Genomic DNA, 14,798 nt, shown 5'->3' with positions numbered 1-14,798 from the left:
GTTCTTGAAATGTTCCGTATTGACTGACCTTCATGTCTTAAAGTAATGAAGGACTGTCATTTCTCTTTGCTTATTTGAGCTGTTCTTGCCATAATATGGACTTGGTCTTGTCACAACACAACTGACTGGCTCAAAAGCAATAAGAAGGAAAGAAATTCCACAAATGAACTTTTATGAAGGCACACCTGTTAATTTAAATGCATTCCAGGTGACTGCTGGTTTAGAGAATGCCAAGAGTGTGCAAAGCTGTCATCAAGTTAAAGTGTGGCTATTTGAAGAATCTCAAATACAAAATATATTTTGATTAGTTTAACACGTTTTTGGTTACTACATGATTCCATATGTGTTATATCGTAGTTTTGATGTCTTCACTATTATTCTATAATGTAGAAACTAGTAAAACATAAAGAGAAAACCTTGAATGAGTAGGTGTTCTAAAACTTTTGACCGGTAGTGCATTTAGACCTGTTGTTACATATATTGTGTTATTATATGGCTGGTTATGACACCTACATAAGAGTGTAAAAACCCACAAAACCTAATACGGTAATTATTTTATGACAGGTTATGACACCTACAAAAGAGTGTCAAAACCCACAAAACCTACCACACAAGGCAAAACATTCCATTACACCATAACCTACATGTCAACAGGATGTAAATTGACCATTTTAAATGATAATTGTAATTGCTCACACATTGATGTCAGACATGTGCATATCTATATTTCTGATGGCTGGGATGAATGCAGGAGCAGATTTCAGGAGCATGACAAGTCACCCTCTTTTTGACTGATGACTGATATAAGGACATGCACGTGATAGGCCTATCTGCCATTAACATGGTCATAATGCTTCTTGACAGTGTCATGAAGTGTATTTTCTTAGTCCAGGTAAAATGACACAGGATGGTTGGTCATAATGCTTCAGTGTCAGAACAAAGAAAAGGAAACTTCTTGGCAGGAAAACAAATAATTGGAATAAATGTGGGTTTTGAAACTTTCACTGAGCAAGAGGACAAGTACATTAGAGTGTCTAGTTTGAGAAACAGACGCCTCACAAGTCCTCGACTGGCATCTTCATAACATAGTATCCACAAAACACCAGTCTCAACGTCAACAGTGAAGAGGTGACTCCAGGATGCTGGCTTTCTAGGCAGAGTTCCTCTGTCCAGTGTCTGTGTTATTTTGCCCATCTTATTTTTATTGGCCAGTTGAGGACTTGTGAGGCATCTGTTTCTCAAAGTAGACACTCTAATGTACTTGTCCTCTTGCTCAGTTGTGCATCGGGGCCTCCCAATCCTCTTTCTATTCTGGTTAGAGTAGTACACAGCATTGTACGAGATCGAGATCTTCAATTCCTTGTCAATTTCTCACATGGAATAGCCTTCATTTATCAGAACAAGAATAGACTGACAAATTTCGGAAGAAAATTCTTTGTTTCTGGCCATTTTGAGCCTATAATCGTACCCACAAATGCTGATGCTCCAGATACTCAACTAGTCTAAAGAAGGCCAGTTTGATTGTTTCTTTAATCAGCACAACAGTTTTCAGCTGTGCTAACATAATTGCAAAAGGTTTTTCTAATGATCAATTAGCCTTTTAAAATGCTAAAATTGGATTAGCTAACACAATGTGCCATTGGAACACAGGAGTGATGGTTGCTGATAATGGGCCTCTGTACACCTACATTGTCACGCCTTGGTCTTAGTATTTTGTGTTTTCTTTATATATTTGGTCAGGCCAGGGTGTGACATGGGTTATTGTGGTGTGTTTTTTGTCTTGGGGTTTTGTGGGGTGTCTAATTAGTCTAGGGCTGCCTGAGGCGGTTCTCAATCAGAGTCAGGTGATTTATCGTTGTCTCTGATTGGCAACCATATTTAGGCAGCCATATTCTGTGAGTGTTTTCGTGGGTGATTGTTCCTGTCTCTGTGTTAGTTATTCACCAGACAGGCTGTATAGGTTTTCACGTTTCGATTGTTGTTTTGTAATATTTATAGTTATTTCATGTAGCGCTATTCTTCATTAAAGAACATGAGTAACCACCACGCTGCATTTTGGTCCGACTCTCCTTCAACAGACGAACGCCGTTACAAAATCACCCACCACACACGGACCAAGCAGCGTGGTAACAGGCAGCGACAGCAGGAGCAGCGAAAGGAGGAATGGACATGGGAAGACGTGTTGGATGGCAAAGGTTGTTACACTTGGGAGGAGATACTGGCCGGAAAAGATTGCCTCCCAGGGGAACAGGTGGAGGCACTTAGGAGAGCAGAGGCGCTGGTATGAAGAGGCAGCACGGCGACGCGGATGGAAGCCTGAGAGTCAGCCCCAAAAATGTATTGGGGGGTGTTGGCTCACAGGGAGTATGGCGATGCCAGGTAGGAGATCTGCGCAAACTCCTTGTGCTTACCGGGGGGCTAGAGAGACCGGGCAGGCACCGCGTTATGCTATGGAGCGCACGGTGTCTCCAGTGCGGGTACATAGCCCGGTGCGGTACATACCAGCTCTTCGTATTGGCCGGGCTAGAGTGGGCATCGAGCCAGGTAAGGTTGGGCAGGCTCGGTGCTCAAGAGCTCCAGTGCGCCTGCACGGTCCGGTCTATCCTGTGCCACTTTCACACACCAGTCCTCCGGTGGCAGCTCCCCGCACCAGGCTTCCTGTGCGTGTCCTCTATCCAGTACCACCAGTTCCAGCACCACGCACCCGGCCTTCAGTGCGCCTCGCCTGTTCAGCACAGCCAGAGCCATCCTTCTCTCTAGCGATGTCGGAGCCTCCCGCCTGTTCAGCGCAGCCAGCGTTTTCCTCCTCTCCTGCGCTGTCGGAGTCTCCCGCCTGTTCAGCGCTTCCAGAGCCTTCCTCCTCTACAGCGCTGCCGGAGCCTCCTGCCTGTTCAGCGCAGCCTGAGCTGCCAGTCTGCATGGAACAGCCTGAGCTGCCAGACTGCATGGAGCAGCCAGAGCTGCCAGTCTGCATGGAGCAGCCAGCGCTGCCAGTCTGCATGGAGCAGCCAGAGCTGCCAGTCTGCATGGAGCAGCCAGAGCTGTCAGCCTGCATGGAGCAGCCTGAGCTGTCAGTCTGCATGGAGCAGCCTGAGCTGTCAGTCTGCATGGAGCAGCCAGAGCTGCCAGTCTGCATGGAGCAGCCAGAGCTGTCCGTCTGCATGGAGCAGCCAGAGCTGCCAGTCTGCATGGAGCAGCCAGAGCTGTCAGCCTGCATGGAGCAGCCTGAGCTGTCAGTCTGCATGGAGCAGCCTGAGCTGTCTATCTGCATGGAGCAGCCAGAGCTGCCAGTCTACATGGAGCAGCCAGTGCTGCCAGTCTGCATGGAGCAGCCAGAGCTGCCAGTCTGCATGGAGCAGCCAGAGCAGCTAGATCCGCCAGTCAGCCATGATCTTCCAGATCTGCCAGTCAACCAGACTCTTTCAGATCTGCCAGTCAACCAGACTCTTCCAGATCCGCCAGCCAGCCAGGATCTGCCGGAGCCAACTACCTGCCTGAGCTTCCTCTCAGTACTGGGCTTCCTCTCAGTACTAGGCTTCCCCTCAGTACTGGGCTTCCTCTCAGTACTAGGCCTCCCCTCAGTACTGCGCTTCCCCTCAGTACTGGGCTTCCCCTCAGTCCCGGGCTTCCCCTCAGTCCCGGGCTTCCCCTCAGTCCCGAGCTGCCTCAGTCCCGAGCTGCCCCTCAGTCCCGAGCTGCCCCTCAGTCACGAGCTGTCCCTCAGTCCAGTGGGGTTCTGGGTGAGGACTATTAGGTCATGGTCGGCGGAGAGGGTGGATTATCCTAGGGCGCGAGGGGGAGGAACTATGACATTTATGGAGTGGGGTCCACGTCCCGAGCCGGAGCCGCCACCATGGACAGACGCCCACCCGGACCCTCCCTATGGTTTTGAGGTGCGTCCGGGAGTCCGCACCTTAGGGGGGGGGGTTCTGTCACACCTTGGTCTTAGTATTTTGTGTTTTCTTTATATATTTGGTCAGGCCAGGGTGTGACATGGGTTATTGTGGTGTGTTTTTTGTCTTGGGGTTTTGTGGGGTGTCTAATTAGTCTAGGGCTGCCTGAGGCAGTTCTCAATCAGAGTCAGGTGATTTATCGTTGTCTCTGATTGGGAACCATATTTAGGCAGCCATATTCTGTGAGTGTTTTCGTGGGTGATTGTTCCTGTCTCTGTGTTAGTTATTCACCAGACAGGCTGTATAGGTTTTCACGTTCCGTTTGTTGTTTTGTAATATTTATAGTTATTTCATGTATCGCTATTCTTCATTAAAGAACATGAGTAACCACCACGCTGAATTTTGGTCCGACTCTCCTTCAACAGACGAACGCCGTTACCTACATAGATATTCCATTAAAAATTGATTAAATAGAAAACGTTTCCATCTACAATAGTCATTTATAACATTAACAATGTCTACAATGTATTTATCATCATTTTGATGTTATTCTAATGGACAAAAAAAATGGCTTTTCTTTCAAAAACAAGGACATTTCTAAGTGACCTCAAACCTTTGAATGGTAGTGTACTTTCAAATGCCTCTCCTGTGAATACGTGCGACATACGCCTCGCTTCTTAAAACGGGACACATGTAATTTTAAAACCAATTGCAATGTTCATTCAAGCTTGATTTATGAATTCAATGATTAGATTTGGGCATTACAAATTCAAATGTTTTAAATTCAAATGCAATATCCTAATAGAAATTCAAAATTATGGAATTATAATTCGATATCCTAATACAAATAGTAAATTGTGGAATTCTATTTAACATCCTAATATAAAATCGACATTATGGAATTCAAATACAATTTTAGTTGGCACTGAAATAGCTCCATATCTCTCTCTCTTTCTCTCTGCACAACTGATTTGATAACTATTGACAAGTACTGAGAATGTGAAAAGAGGACAATATTTTTCTCCAAGCAAAAATCATAAAAAACATTAAAGGGCATTTTCTCTAGGCCATTATCATTACCTTGGCAGCCGGTCAGGTCTTCACCACACACAGATGAGAGTTCCTCTCCACTTAACTGTTCAGCATATATATTGGCTCAGAAGATTTCATATTCATCTATTAGGGTCCTGCCACCCAGGGAGGGAATGCAATCAACTGACTTCGATGCAAGAGGTATTTACCTGCATCTTAATTCATGGTTGGAAGAAAAACACCACACACATCAATATTGTGAAGGGGGGTGTAGTAGTAGCAATAGCTGTGTACTAGCGAGCTCTAGGCTGGTTACAGTGGGCTTGACTTTATGCCTTCATGGCCCCTTCCCCAATGGTATTGAGTCAGACTCCTCCCTCATTCCTGCCCACTCTTTATTTGGTTCGCTACCTTGTCACCGCGGCGATCGATACCACTCGGTAATGGCTCCTTGGAAGAGCTGAGGGACTTGAATGACAGACAGTGGTGGGACCGAGCTGAGCATGTCCCAGGCTGAGCTGCCTGACTCTGAGCTGAGTGATGGAACGCTGTAGCTGGCTTAATTAACTTCCAGTCGAGTCTGGAGTATTCATGCTCAGTGAACCCCACCCCATTACCCCTAGCATAAACAACCGACCAATTAAGAAGAAGAGCTGTTCGCGCGTCCAAAATGATACCCTACTCACTTTATAGGGCCATGGGGCTCTTCAAAAGTAGTGCACTGTAAAGGGAATTAGGGTCCAATTTGGGACGGAACCCTGGTCTAATCTACAGACACACTCCATGCATGGTCGTGTGTTTTCACTGGTTGTCTTAAGATACATATTTTAACATGCAGTTTGAGACATAACCAGACTAGACAGATATTGTAGATAATGAAGACAACATATTAAATTATCTTGGCACTTTGGCAAAGTTTTTTTTGTTGCCTCACAATAACAATTTTCTTTGCCCCCAATCTCTTGCATCAGGACCTACACTGTAGGTCTACAAATGTCAACGAGATTGTATAGAGAGATCTACTTCGCTCCAGTAACTGCAACAAAAAAAAGATGACAAATGTAGATTTTTCCTTCTGTCAAGTTAGTTTGAAGAGAGATCATACATTGACCCGTAGGAAGGAAGGAGCGACAGCATTGCACAGCAATTTTACACCATACAGGAAGCAAACCCTTGTATGCAAATTACCACTAGAGACCCTGCAAATCCAATGCAGCTACACACTTGGCTATTCAGCTCATAAGTGGGTCTGTTTTTTCTTTCGCCTTCCTGAGCAAAGTGGCAATTTATCAAGTCTGTAAGTCAGTGGGTTTTTTCTTGGCTGAACTATTTACAAATTCCAATATAACATTTTTAAAGTTTTGGTTGTTAAATTTAAATTGCCAGTGTTGATAAACTCTAAATTGTTAACTTCATGAGGTTCATGAAGAGTGCATCTGCACAAAGTGAATAGGAGTAGAGGACGGAATTGCAACACGATACAGTATATCCATTTATATGGAAATGCATGTCTTCATTGTGTTAGATAAGAAATGAAGGAGTCTTATTCAAAGGCACGTGTTCCAAATCCTGCATATCATCCAACATTTCCTACACAGACTGGCGCACACACGTTTAAAAAATGTCCATGAAGCTTTTCTTTAGAAAATACTGTGATATTTTATTAAAAATGCTGCAGAAAATCTTTACACAGGTGTCCAGCCAGAAATATCATCTATCACCGAAGGCAAAACTGCAAACAAGATCAGACAAACTAAATCATTTCATATCCTACGTCAAAACCCTTGGAATCTTGACAGTTGATGGACCAATGGTAAGGATATATCTTTCATTGAATTTACAAATGTAGCATTATTATAAACCTTTTTATATGGACTCGCTTTCGTTTTTTTCTGTAATAGGATGCGGAACGGAAATAATTTGGGTTAATGTTGACTTTTTATTATTGTTAATAATATCATTTATTATTATTTACACTCATTCACTTGTGTTGTAGTAACCCAACATATCAAAAGCCTGGCACAATACTTTACATATTGCTAGCATATGACAATTTGAAATATCTAACATATACTTCTTTACAAACATATCCAACTAATATTGATACCAAAATCCACTGCCTTTTTTCCCAAGTAATACATTGCTGGTCACATTTGAAGCTCAGACAGTGGTGAGATTGCCGCTAGACATAAATAGCCTACAAACAAAATGATTAAAAGCAGAACAAGTCAAATTCGGGTGACAAAACATGGACTCGCGCTTATCGAACCTCATTTTGAGACAGAATCAGAATGCTGTCTGAAAATGTAGATTATAAAGCAGTTCCCGGACATGCGTTGTGTCAGAAATGGATACGAAGGACACACAGGACAATGTCATGGTTGTCTAGACGATGCACAGTATGCTCCCAAAATGGATAGTGTTTGCACTTTTTTATCTGCTGGCTGTGAAAACAATGAAACACAGATTTTAATACAAAAACAATGGATAATGACTGATACTGTTTATTTACATGCACCTCAACAGAAAGAACACGCTTGGTAAAGCCATAGTTAAACTCAAACAACAATAGAAGCTCTTTAAATGTCTATTTTTTTTGTTTATTTTTACTCACAACTATATACTGTTTTTTTTTTTTTACAAAGTTTTCATAAATACATGTCAGGCTGGGGGGAGTTTTAAATTCAGTGCCCATGACTAGTCTGTCACACTTTACCAATGCAGTAGAGTGGTAATTCAATGTACAATTGTGTGTTGTTGTCCTATGATGTACTTGATGGCACAAAAAGGTTTTGGAGTAATCCTTATCATCACTGTAACCCTTCATGTTTCGTGTTGTCTATTCAAGCATTCTACAGCAGATTATTCCACTTGTCTTCAGGTGTTGCTCTTTTGGTAAAACTCCCTTCGATTCATTTGAGAAGCTTCACTCCGAAAACGGCATTACTATGGTAACAGTCACTTTTCAAACACGTCATTAGAAGTTCATATTTGACTTTGATATATACTGTTCAAGAAGGCATGGTAACAAAATAACATCTCGTCCACTGAGACGAGTTCGGTGTGAAACACAGTCAGTCACTCTGCTCTCTTTCCTTAGTGTTTGTCCAACATAGGCCAGGCAACATGGACGTTTGACTTCTCCACAAAGAGCTATACCCTGGTGGTGGAATGTCCATGGGGCAGGTTGGTACTGTTCTGACTGCCGACAAACGTGTTGAAGTTGTGAAGCGGCTGCATGGCGGCCAGCGAGTTGGGGATCATGGTTATGGTGCTGGGCGTCATGAGGGGGATGTCGTCTGGTGACCTACGCAGCGTGAGGGTGTAGTCGGGCGGGCAGGTGAGGCGCAGCGTGTCGTGGGCCTGGAGCGACTCACACTCGTGGTGGTGCTCGTGATCCATCTGCTGCTGCTGCTTCATCTGCAGGGACATCAGCTCCTCGCTCTGCAGGTGGGCGATGTCATTGGCGTTGGCCGCCGCGTTGGCCGGCCCGGCTGAGATACGCTGTGGGCTTGGCCCGCGCCGGTTTGACTCGTGGCGCCGCTTGTCCTTCTTGTAGTAGAGCGCGGCGAACGCCAGGATGTTGAGGAAGAGCAGCGAGGCTCCCACGGCGATGGTGACGCTCAGCTCCGTGGAATAGTCCCGTTTTGTCTCGATAACCACGGCTGATTCGTCTGTGAGGTCCTCACCTTTCCGCTGGTCGGTGGTCTGCTTGGTGTTAGCGGAGGGAACCCCAGGGTGGCGGGTGGTAGAAGGTCGATTCCCCGGGAAACGCTTGGTGTAAGGAAACGGGGTGGTGTCCTGCGGCGGTATCTTGGTCGTTGTGGATACATATTGGAACAACTCATTTATGTTGTGGAGGTGTGGAACTAGTTCCAGCCAGAAGGCTACCTTAGTGGCCCGGTAGTGGTCCCTGACCCTGGGTTTCAGGCCGATGTGCAGGTAGAGCTGGTCCTTGGGGTTGTACTTCGACCAGGCAACCTCTTCAAAGCGGTTGGGTTTTGTATGGATGAACTTGGTGTCCTGAGGAACGGGCTGGTTTGGATCTCTGAAATAGAGAAGATAAAAAAACATGAGTCATTGTGAAATTATTATGCAATTGTCCTTTCCAGGACAGTGTTCTACAAAATGTTTAAAAAAATATAGAAAAAAAGGACAGCATTCTGAATAATGGCCACCTAAGCATTATTTTATCTCTAGGCTTGTGAAGTCAATGCTCGTGAAATTGAAAATTATTGACCCAAAATATTAAAATATACTAGAAAGATATGTTATGTTATATTCCTCCCAAGTGAGTCAATGTGGTCATTATTACCTCTGTAATATATATATATTTTTTCTTTAAGCCCACTGAAGGGAATCTTCATTAAAGTAAAAAGAAGATGAAGTCACAAATGGCCACTAAAACTACCCATTAGGTTCACTTTAGAGCTGAGTCATCCTACTGTACAGTTACAAGACTCATATAATTGATTAATGCAAAGCATATCCTGTGCCCCCATGTTTAACGTTCATAACAAACACCTCTGTTATTCATTGAACAAATCTGCAATAGTATGAAATGTCCCAATATCCTAGATCATGTTAACATTTCACTGTAGCATAGCCTTTTTTATTCTCCCATTGACATTTTAAAGTAGATATTATAGTGGACTGCCTCAGAGTTGGAATCGAGAAACTTTCCTGTGACATTGTGACTGTGATTACATTAACTTTCAAAGGGAGGCAGAGTCGAGACGACAACCTTGGAGCCTGATACTGTTGAGTGAGTGGAAGCGTAAAAGGAATGGAATGGGAAGGGGGAATGTCCAGCTGAATGCTGAACAGAAAAAAAGGCCTTATCTTGAGTCATACACTGCACTCAGGCACCAGGGGACACTCTCAGGACCCATCAGACCATTCAAGATGACCTCGGATGCAGACCTGGGTTCAAATACTATTTGAGATCATCTAAAATACTTTAGCTGGGTTTGATTATGCTTGCCTGATCCAATAAAACTGATTGATTAGGAGGAAAACAGCAACCCCCCCTCCTGGCACTCCAGGCAGACTAGAGCCAATGCTAAAATACATTTGATAGACATCAAAATAGGTATGTACCCAGAGGTCTGCTCTGCTTACGAAACGAGCTCTTCGAGTACAGAGAGACTGGGAGACTGGGAGAAGGCTGCTTTTATCACAGCTCCATCCGTCCCATCAGGTGGCCTACTAGATAACAGTGGTCTCAGGGGATCAGGATACATTTAACTGGCTAATCCAGCATGACAGTATCTCCGGCTGATGGATCACTGTTTAATCCTGTCCTTACCGATCACAGCAGGATCTAAGTATGTCATTCATTTGTAAATGGAAGGATGGACAGAGAGAGAAAAAATTGGAAATTATGTCTGTGCATCCCTGGAGAGTAGGATTCAATTAGATCTGATTCAATATGCTATTATTCAATACAAAGCTAATCTTGTGACATTTTGCTATGTCATTCTATCCGAGAGAACTTGTATATTTGTTTGCATCACTCTGAACGTCATGGGCCACATGCACTATTCCACAATTGCAAAGACGTTTCCAAAATGGGTATATTGCTCGCAGTACTTTGTGTCAAACCCTAGTGCCTTGCTGAATATTACACTACAGTCTCTTTGTTAGTAGCATCTTCCCATTGACACATTTTACACTGTCAACATGTCACCTCTTGGTAAATTAAGCTAATCTTCCTGAAATGGATTCAGTGACTGCCTAGCAATAGCTACATACATAGTGTATGTGCATATGTTCCAGCTAGCATGTGAATCCCAGTACAATATCACTTAAGCCCTAATAGTAGCATATGGAAGCGTCTGCTGTAACAATATGCAGACACCAAAGACTTGGAATAAAGACAACGCTCCAGGCATCCCATGCCCATCGGACTGATAAATACTTAGCAAGCTATTCACATGTATCTCAGAAGGTCCATAAAACATATGCTTTCACCATGCTGTCAGTCTGTTTTGTGTGATAACAGAAGTACATTCAGATGGAGGGCTAGTCTACACGTCCTAAGAGACTTCGTCGTCGCAGGTTTATGGAAATAGCAAAGTCATAGATATAAATAAACCTGCATGTCGGTCTACCCAGCCTCTGCTTTTTCGCCAGAGGCAGATGGCTTGCACATACTACTGACATGTATGGCAAGCTCAGAAGCTCACAAATGTATCCAATCCTATCTCCCTCTGTTTGACACAAAGCCTCTCTTTGCAGGTGAAATAAAACATCTGCTTTTCCAGTCTGCCATGTGTTCCCAGCTGTCTTCATTTTTAGTTGACTATAGCCTGCATGTGCAGTGTATACTAAGAAACACGCACGGATACACATACACACAAGCCTCACTCATTGTTCAGTCCTCTATCCACTACGAATAGGAAGAAGGCCTCCCTGTGTATTGTACTTTTCTATTTTGTGCATCACCCCATTTCAAAGCACTGAGATGAGTAGTAAATGATATGCCTCTCATCCCTCCGAATCCCCTGTCTGTTGTTGGGAGCCGTTTTTCTGGAAAACCCTCAATCGAGCGAGGAAATTGAGGATCGCAACGGGAGTGTTTGTCTGCATTTGGAGAGACTCTTGTGAAAAATGGACACTCTCGAATGACATGAATTTGCTTTGGGTTCCTGCTTTGTTTGAAGCAGCACTATGGGAAAGCAAAAAGCACTCGGAGTAAAAGAGCCTCCCCGTGTCAATAACGTTGCCAATCTATCCCCTGCTGAACTGGGATCAGTTGGACGCTAGCCAAGCCGGAGAGCTGGGGGAGGGAATGGTACAGCTTATGAAGCTGTTCAAGAATTTATTTATTCACCTTAAAATTAATTTTCAGTGTGACTGGGTCGCAAACATCCTGCTACCTGGCTAATCCCAGGGTTCAGGAAACAAAGACGTGATCCAAATATCAACTGATATCTGCAAACGGCAAAGCCTTAATGAAAACCAAAGCCTCTATAAGACTTGTAGGAGCACTGGTTTGTTCAGTTTAGTTGAAGCTATGCTCCCATAACTTTCTACGTGTCTTCTCGATCCACGACGGACATTTATCCACTTCAAATAAACAATCTGACAGACAGTAGTAAAAACAGAATTGGACAACCTACCCTGTCTTGGCGAAGTTAGTCCAGTAAGTCATAACAACCGCGCTGAGCATGACATCGTTCTTGGAAAAGTTGCAGTTGAACAGGTCCGTGGGTCCGATCATGGGGATCCCGAACACATAGGGCACCTCGTCCCCATGTGCCGAGTCAGCCCAGCTAGGCTTCATGTCACTCTGGCAGTGGTGGTAGAAGGCGTAAAAATACGTCGGCGAACCATACTGGGCATGGAGGTCCGCTGTGGCTACGGCCGGCGCCACCCACTGGTGGTCGGTGAAGAGTGCGACTAATGTCTTCCTTCTTGTCTCAGGGTTCTCCTTGTCGGCCCAGTCAGTGTACATGAACTTAATGGTCTCCCTTAGTGTGTCCTTGCCCTCCGGGTAGCCGTAGAGGTGATCCACAAAGTCCGACACGGCAAAGTCGAAGTCGTTGGCCGAGACGCCGTCCTCACTGTCCACGCTGCCCTCCACAAACTTGAACCCTTCGCCTTGGTTGACCCCCAGCATGATGTCGTAGTTGAGGAACTCGCCCTGCTCCATGAGGATCTGGGGGTCGTCCGGGATGACATCGCCGTCGATGACGGGGCCGAAGGCGATGTGGTACTTTGCGGGTAAGATGTTCTGTTCGATCAGCTCCTTGTAGTTCTTGCTCTGGAGACACTCCACCAGGTCAATGGTGTCCAGCATGTTGCAGCCCACCTTCTCAGCCAGCATCCGTGTGTACTTGGCAGGCTGGTAGTTAACTGCCCAGCTGGACAGAGCTGTACCACTCTGGATGATGGCTTTCTGGAAGAGATCTGAAAGAGAGAAAACTGATGTTAGACACAACAAATCTCACACATGGTGTTTGGTGTTTTTCACAAATGTAAAACATTTTTTTGCAATAAAACTACTCAAAGAAAATACACAGACCTGGAACAGCCACATTGGTATTTACTCAGTATATAAATAATTTGTATTTTCTGTTTTGTTTATGGTAGGTATGTGTATACGGTGCGGCAGAAAAGTATTTAGTCATCCACCAATTGTGCAAGTTCTCCCACTTAAAAAGATGAGAGAGGCCTGTAATTTTCATCATAGGTACACTTCAACGATGACAGACGAAATGAGGGGGAATAAAATCCTGAAAATCACATTGTAGGATTTTTAATGAATTTATTTGCAAATTATGGTGGAAAATAGGTATTTGGTGAATAACAAAAGTTTATCTTTGTTATATACCCTTTGTTGGCAATGACAGAGGTCAAACGTTTTCTGTAAGTCTTCACAAGGTTTTCACACACTGTTGCTGGTATTTTGGCCCATTCCTCCATGCAGATCTCCTCTAGAGCAGTGATGTTTTGGGGCTGTTGCTGGGCAACACGGACTTTCAACTCCCTCCAAAGATTTTCTATGCGATTGAGATCTGGAGACTGGCTAGGCCACTCCAGGACCTTGAAATGCTTCTTACGAAGCCACTCCTTCGTTGCCCGGGCGGTGTGTTTGGGATCATTGTCATGCTGAAAGATCCAGCCACGTTTCATCTTCAATGCCCTTGCTGATGGAAGGAGGTTTTTACTCAAAATCTCACGATACATGGCCCCATTCATTCTTTCCTTTACACGGATCAGTCGTCCTGGTCCCTTTGCAGAAAAACAGCCCCAAAGCATGATGTTTCCACCCCCATGCTTCACAGTAGGTATGGTGTTATTTGGATGCAACTCAGCATTCTTTGTCCTTCAAACACGACGAGTTGAGTTTTTACCAAAAAGTTATATTTTGGTTTCATCTGACCATATGACATTCTCCCAATCTTCGTCTGGATCATCCAAATGCTCTCTAGCAAACTTCAGACGGGCTTGGACATGTACTGGCTTAAGAGATATTGCGTGGAGCCCCAGATCGAGGGAGATTATTAGTGGTCTTGTATGTCTTCCATTTCCTAATAATTGCTCCCACAGTTGATTTCTTCAAACCAATCTGCTTACCTATTGCAGATTCAGTCTTCCCAGCCTGGTGCAGGTCTACAATTTTGTTTCTGGTGTTCTTTTGACAGTTCTTTGGTCTTGGCCATGTCTTTATACTGATAACAAGTTCAAATTTGTGCCATTAATACAGGTAACGAGTGGAGGATAGAGGAGCCTCTTAAAGAAGAAGTTACAGGTCCGTGAGAGCCAGAAATCTTGCTTGTTTGTAGGTGACCAAATACTTATTTTCCACCATAATTTGCAAATAAATTCATTAAAAAATCCTACAATGTGATTTTCTGGATTCTTTTTCTCCTTTTGTCTGACATAGTTGAAGTGTACCTAGGATGAAAATTACAGTCCTCTCTCATCTTTTTAAGTGGGAGAACTTGCACAATTGGTGGCTGACTAAATACTTTTTTGCCCCACAATATGAGAGTAATGTAGGGTATGTAAACATAAAAGTGGCATAGTTTAAAGTGGCTAGTGATACATGTATTACATAAAGATGGCAAGATGCAGTAGATGATATAGAGTACAGTATATACATATACATATAAGATGAGTAATGTAGGGTATGTTAACATTATATTAAGTAGCATTGTTGCTGCTGATGCGCCTTCTTCACAACGCTGTCTGTGTGGGCGGACCAATTCAGTCAGTCCGTGATGTGTACGCCAAGGAACTTAAAACTTACTACCCTCTCCAATACTGTCCCGTCGATGTGGATAGGGGGGTGCTCCCTCTGCTGTTTCCTGAAGTCCACAATCATCTCCTTTGTTTTGTTGACGTTGAGTGTGAGGTTATTTT

General features: G+C 44.1%; 1 protein-coding gene across 2 annotated transcripts in view; it reads right to left on the bottom strand.

Annotated features, from left to right (window-relative positions):
- Positions 1–6,570: 6,570 nt before the first annotated feature.
- Positions 6,571–14,798, bottom strand: part of nlgn4xa (neuroligin 4 X-linked a) — a 63,922-nt gene continuing 55,694 nt past the window's right edge. For both annotated transcript variants that reach the window (XM_035744889.2, XM_035744891.2), the window contains 2 exons: positions 12,050–12,839; positions 6,571–8,973 (listed from right to left, as the gene is read on the bottom strand). In XM_035744889.2, coding sequence (XP_035600782.2) covers positions 8,079–8,973; positions 12,050–12,839 — 1,685 coding nt within the window. In that variant the 3' untranslated portion in view covers positions 6,571–8,078. The remainder of the gene's footprint in view (positions 8,974–12,049; positions 12,840–14,798) is intronic.

The sequence above is a fragment of the Oncorhynchus keta genome, chromosome 30 (genome assembly GCF_023373465.1).
Source record: "Oncorhynchus keta strain PuntledgeMale-10-30-2019 chromosome 30, Oket_V2, whole genome shotgun sequence".
Taxonomy (NCBI): Eukaryota; Metazoa; Chordata; class Actinopteri; order Salmoniformes; family Salmonidae; genus Oncorhynchus; species Oncorhynchus keta.
This window is presented reverse-complemented; position numbering and strand designations above follow the sequence as displayed.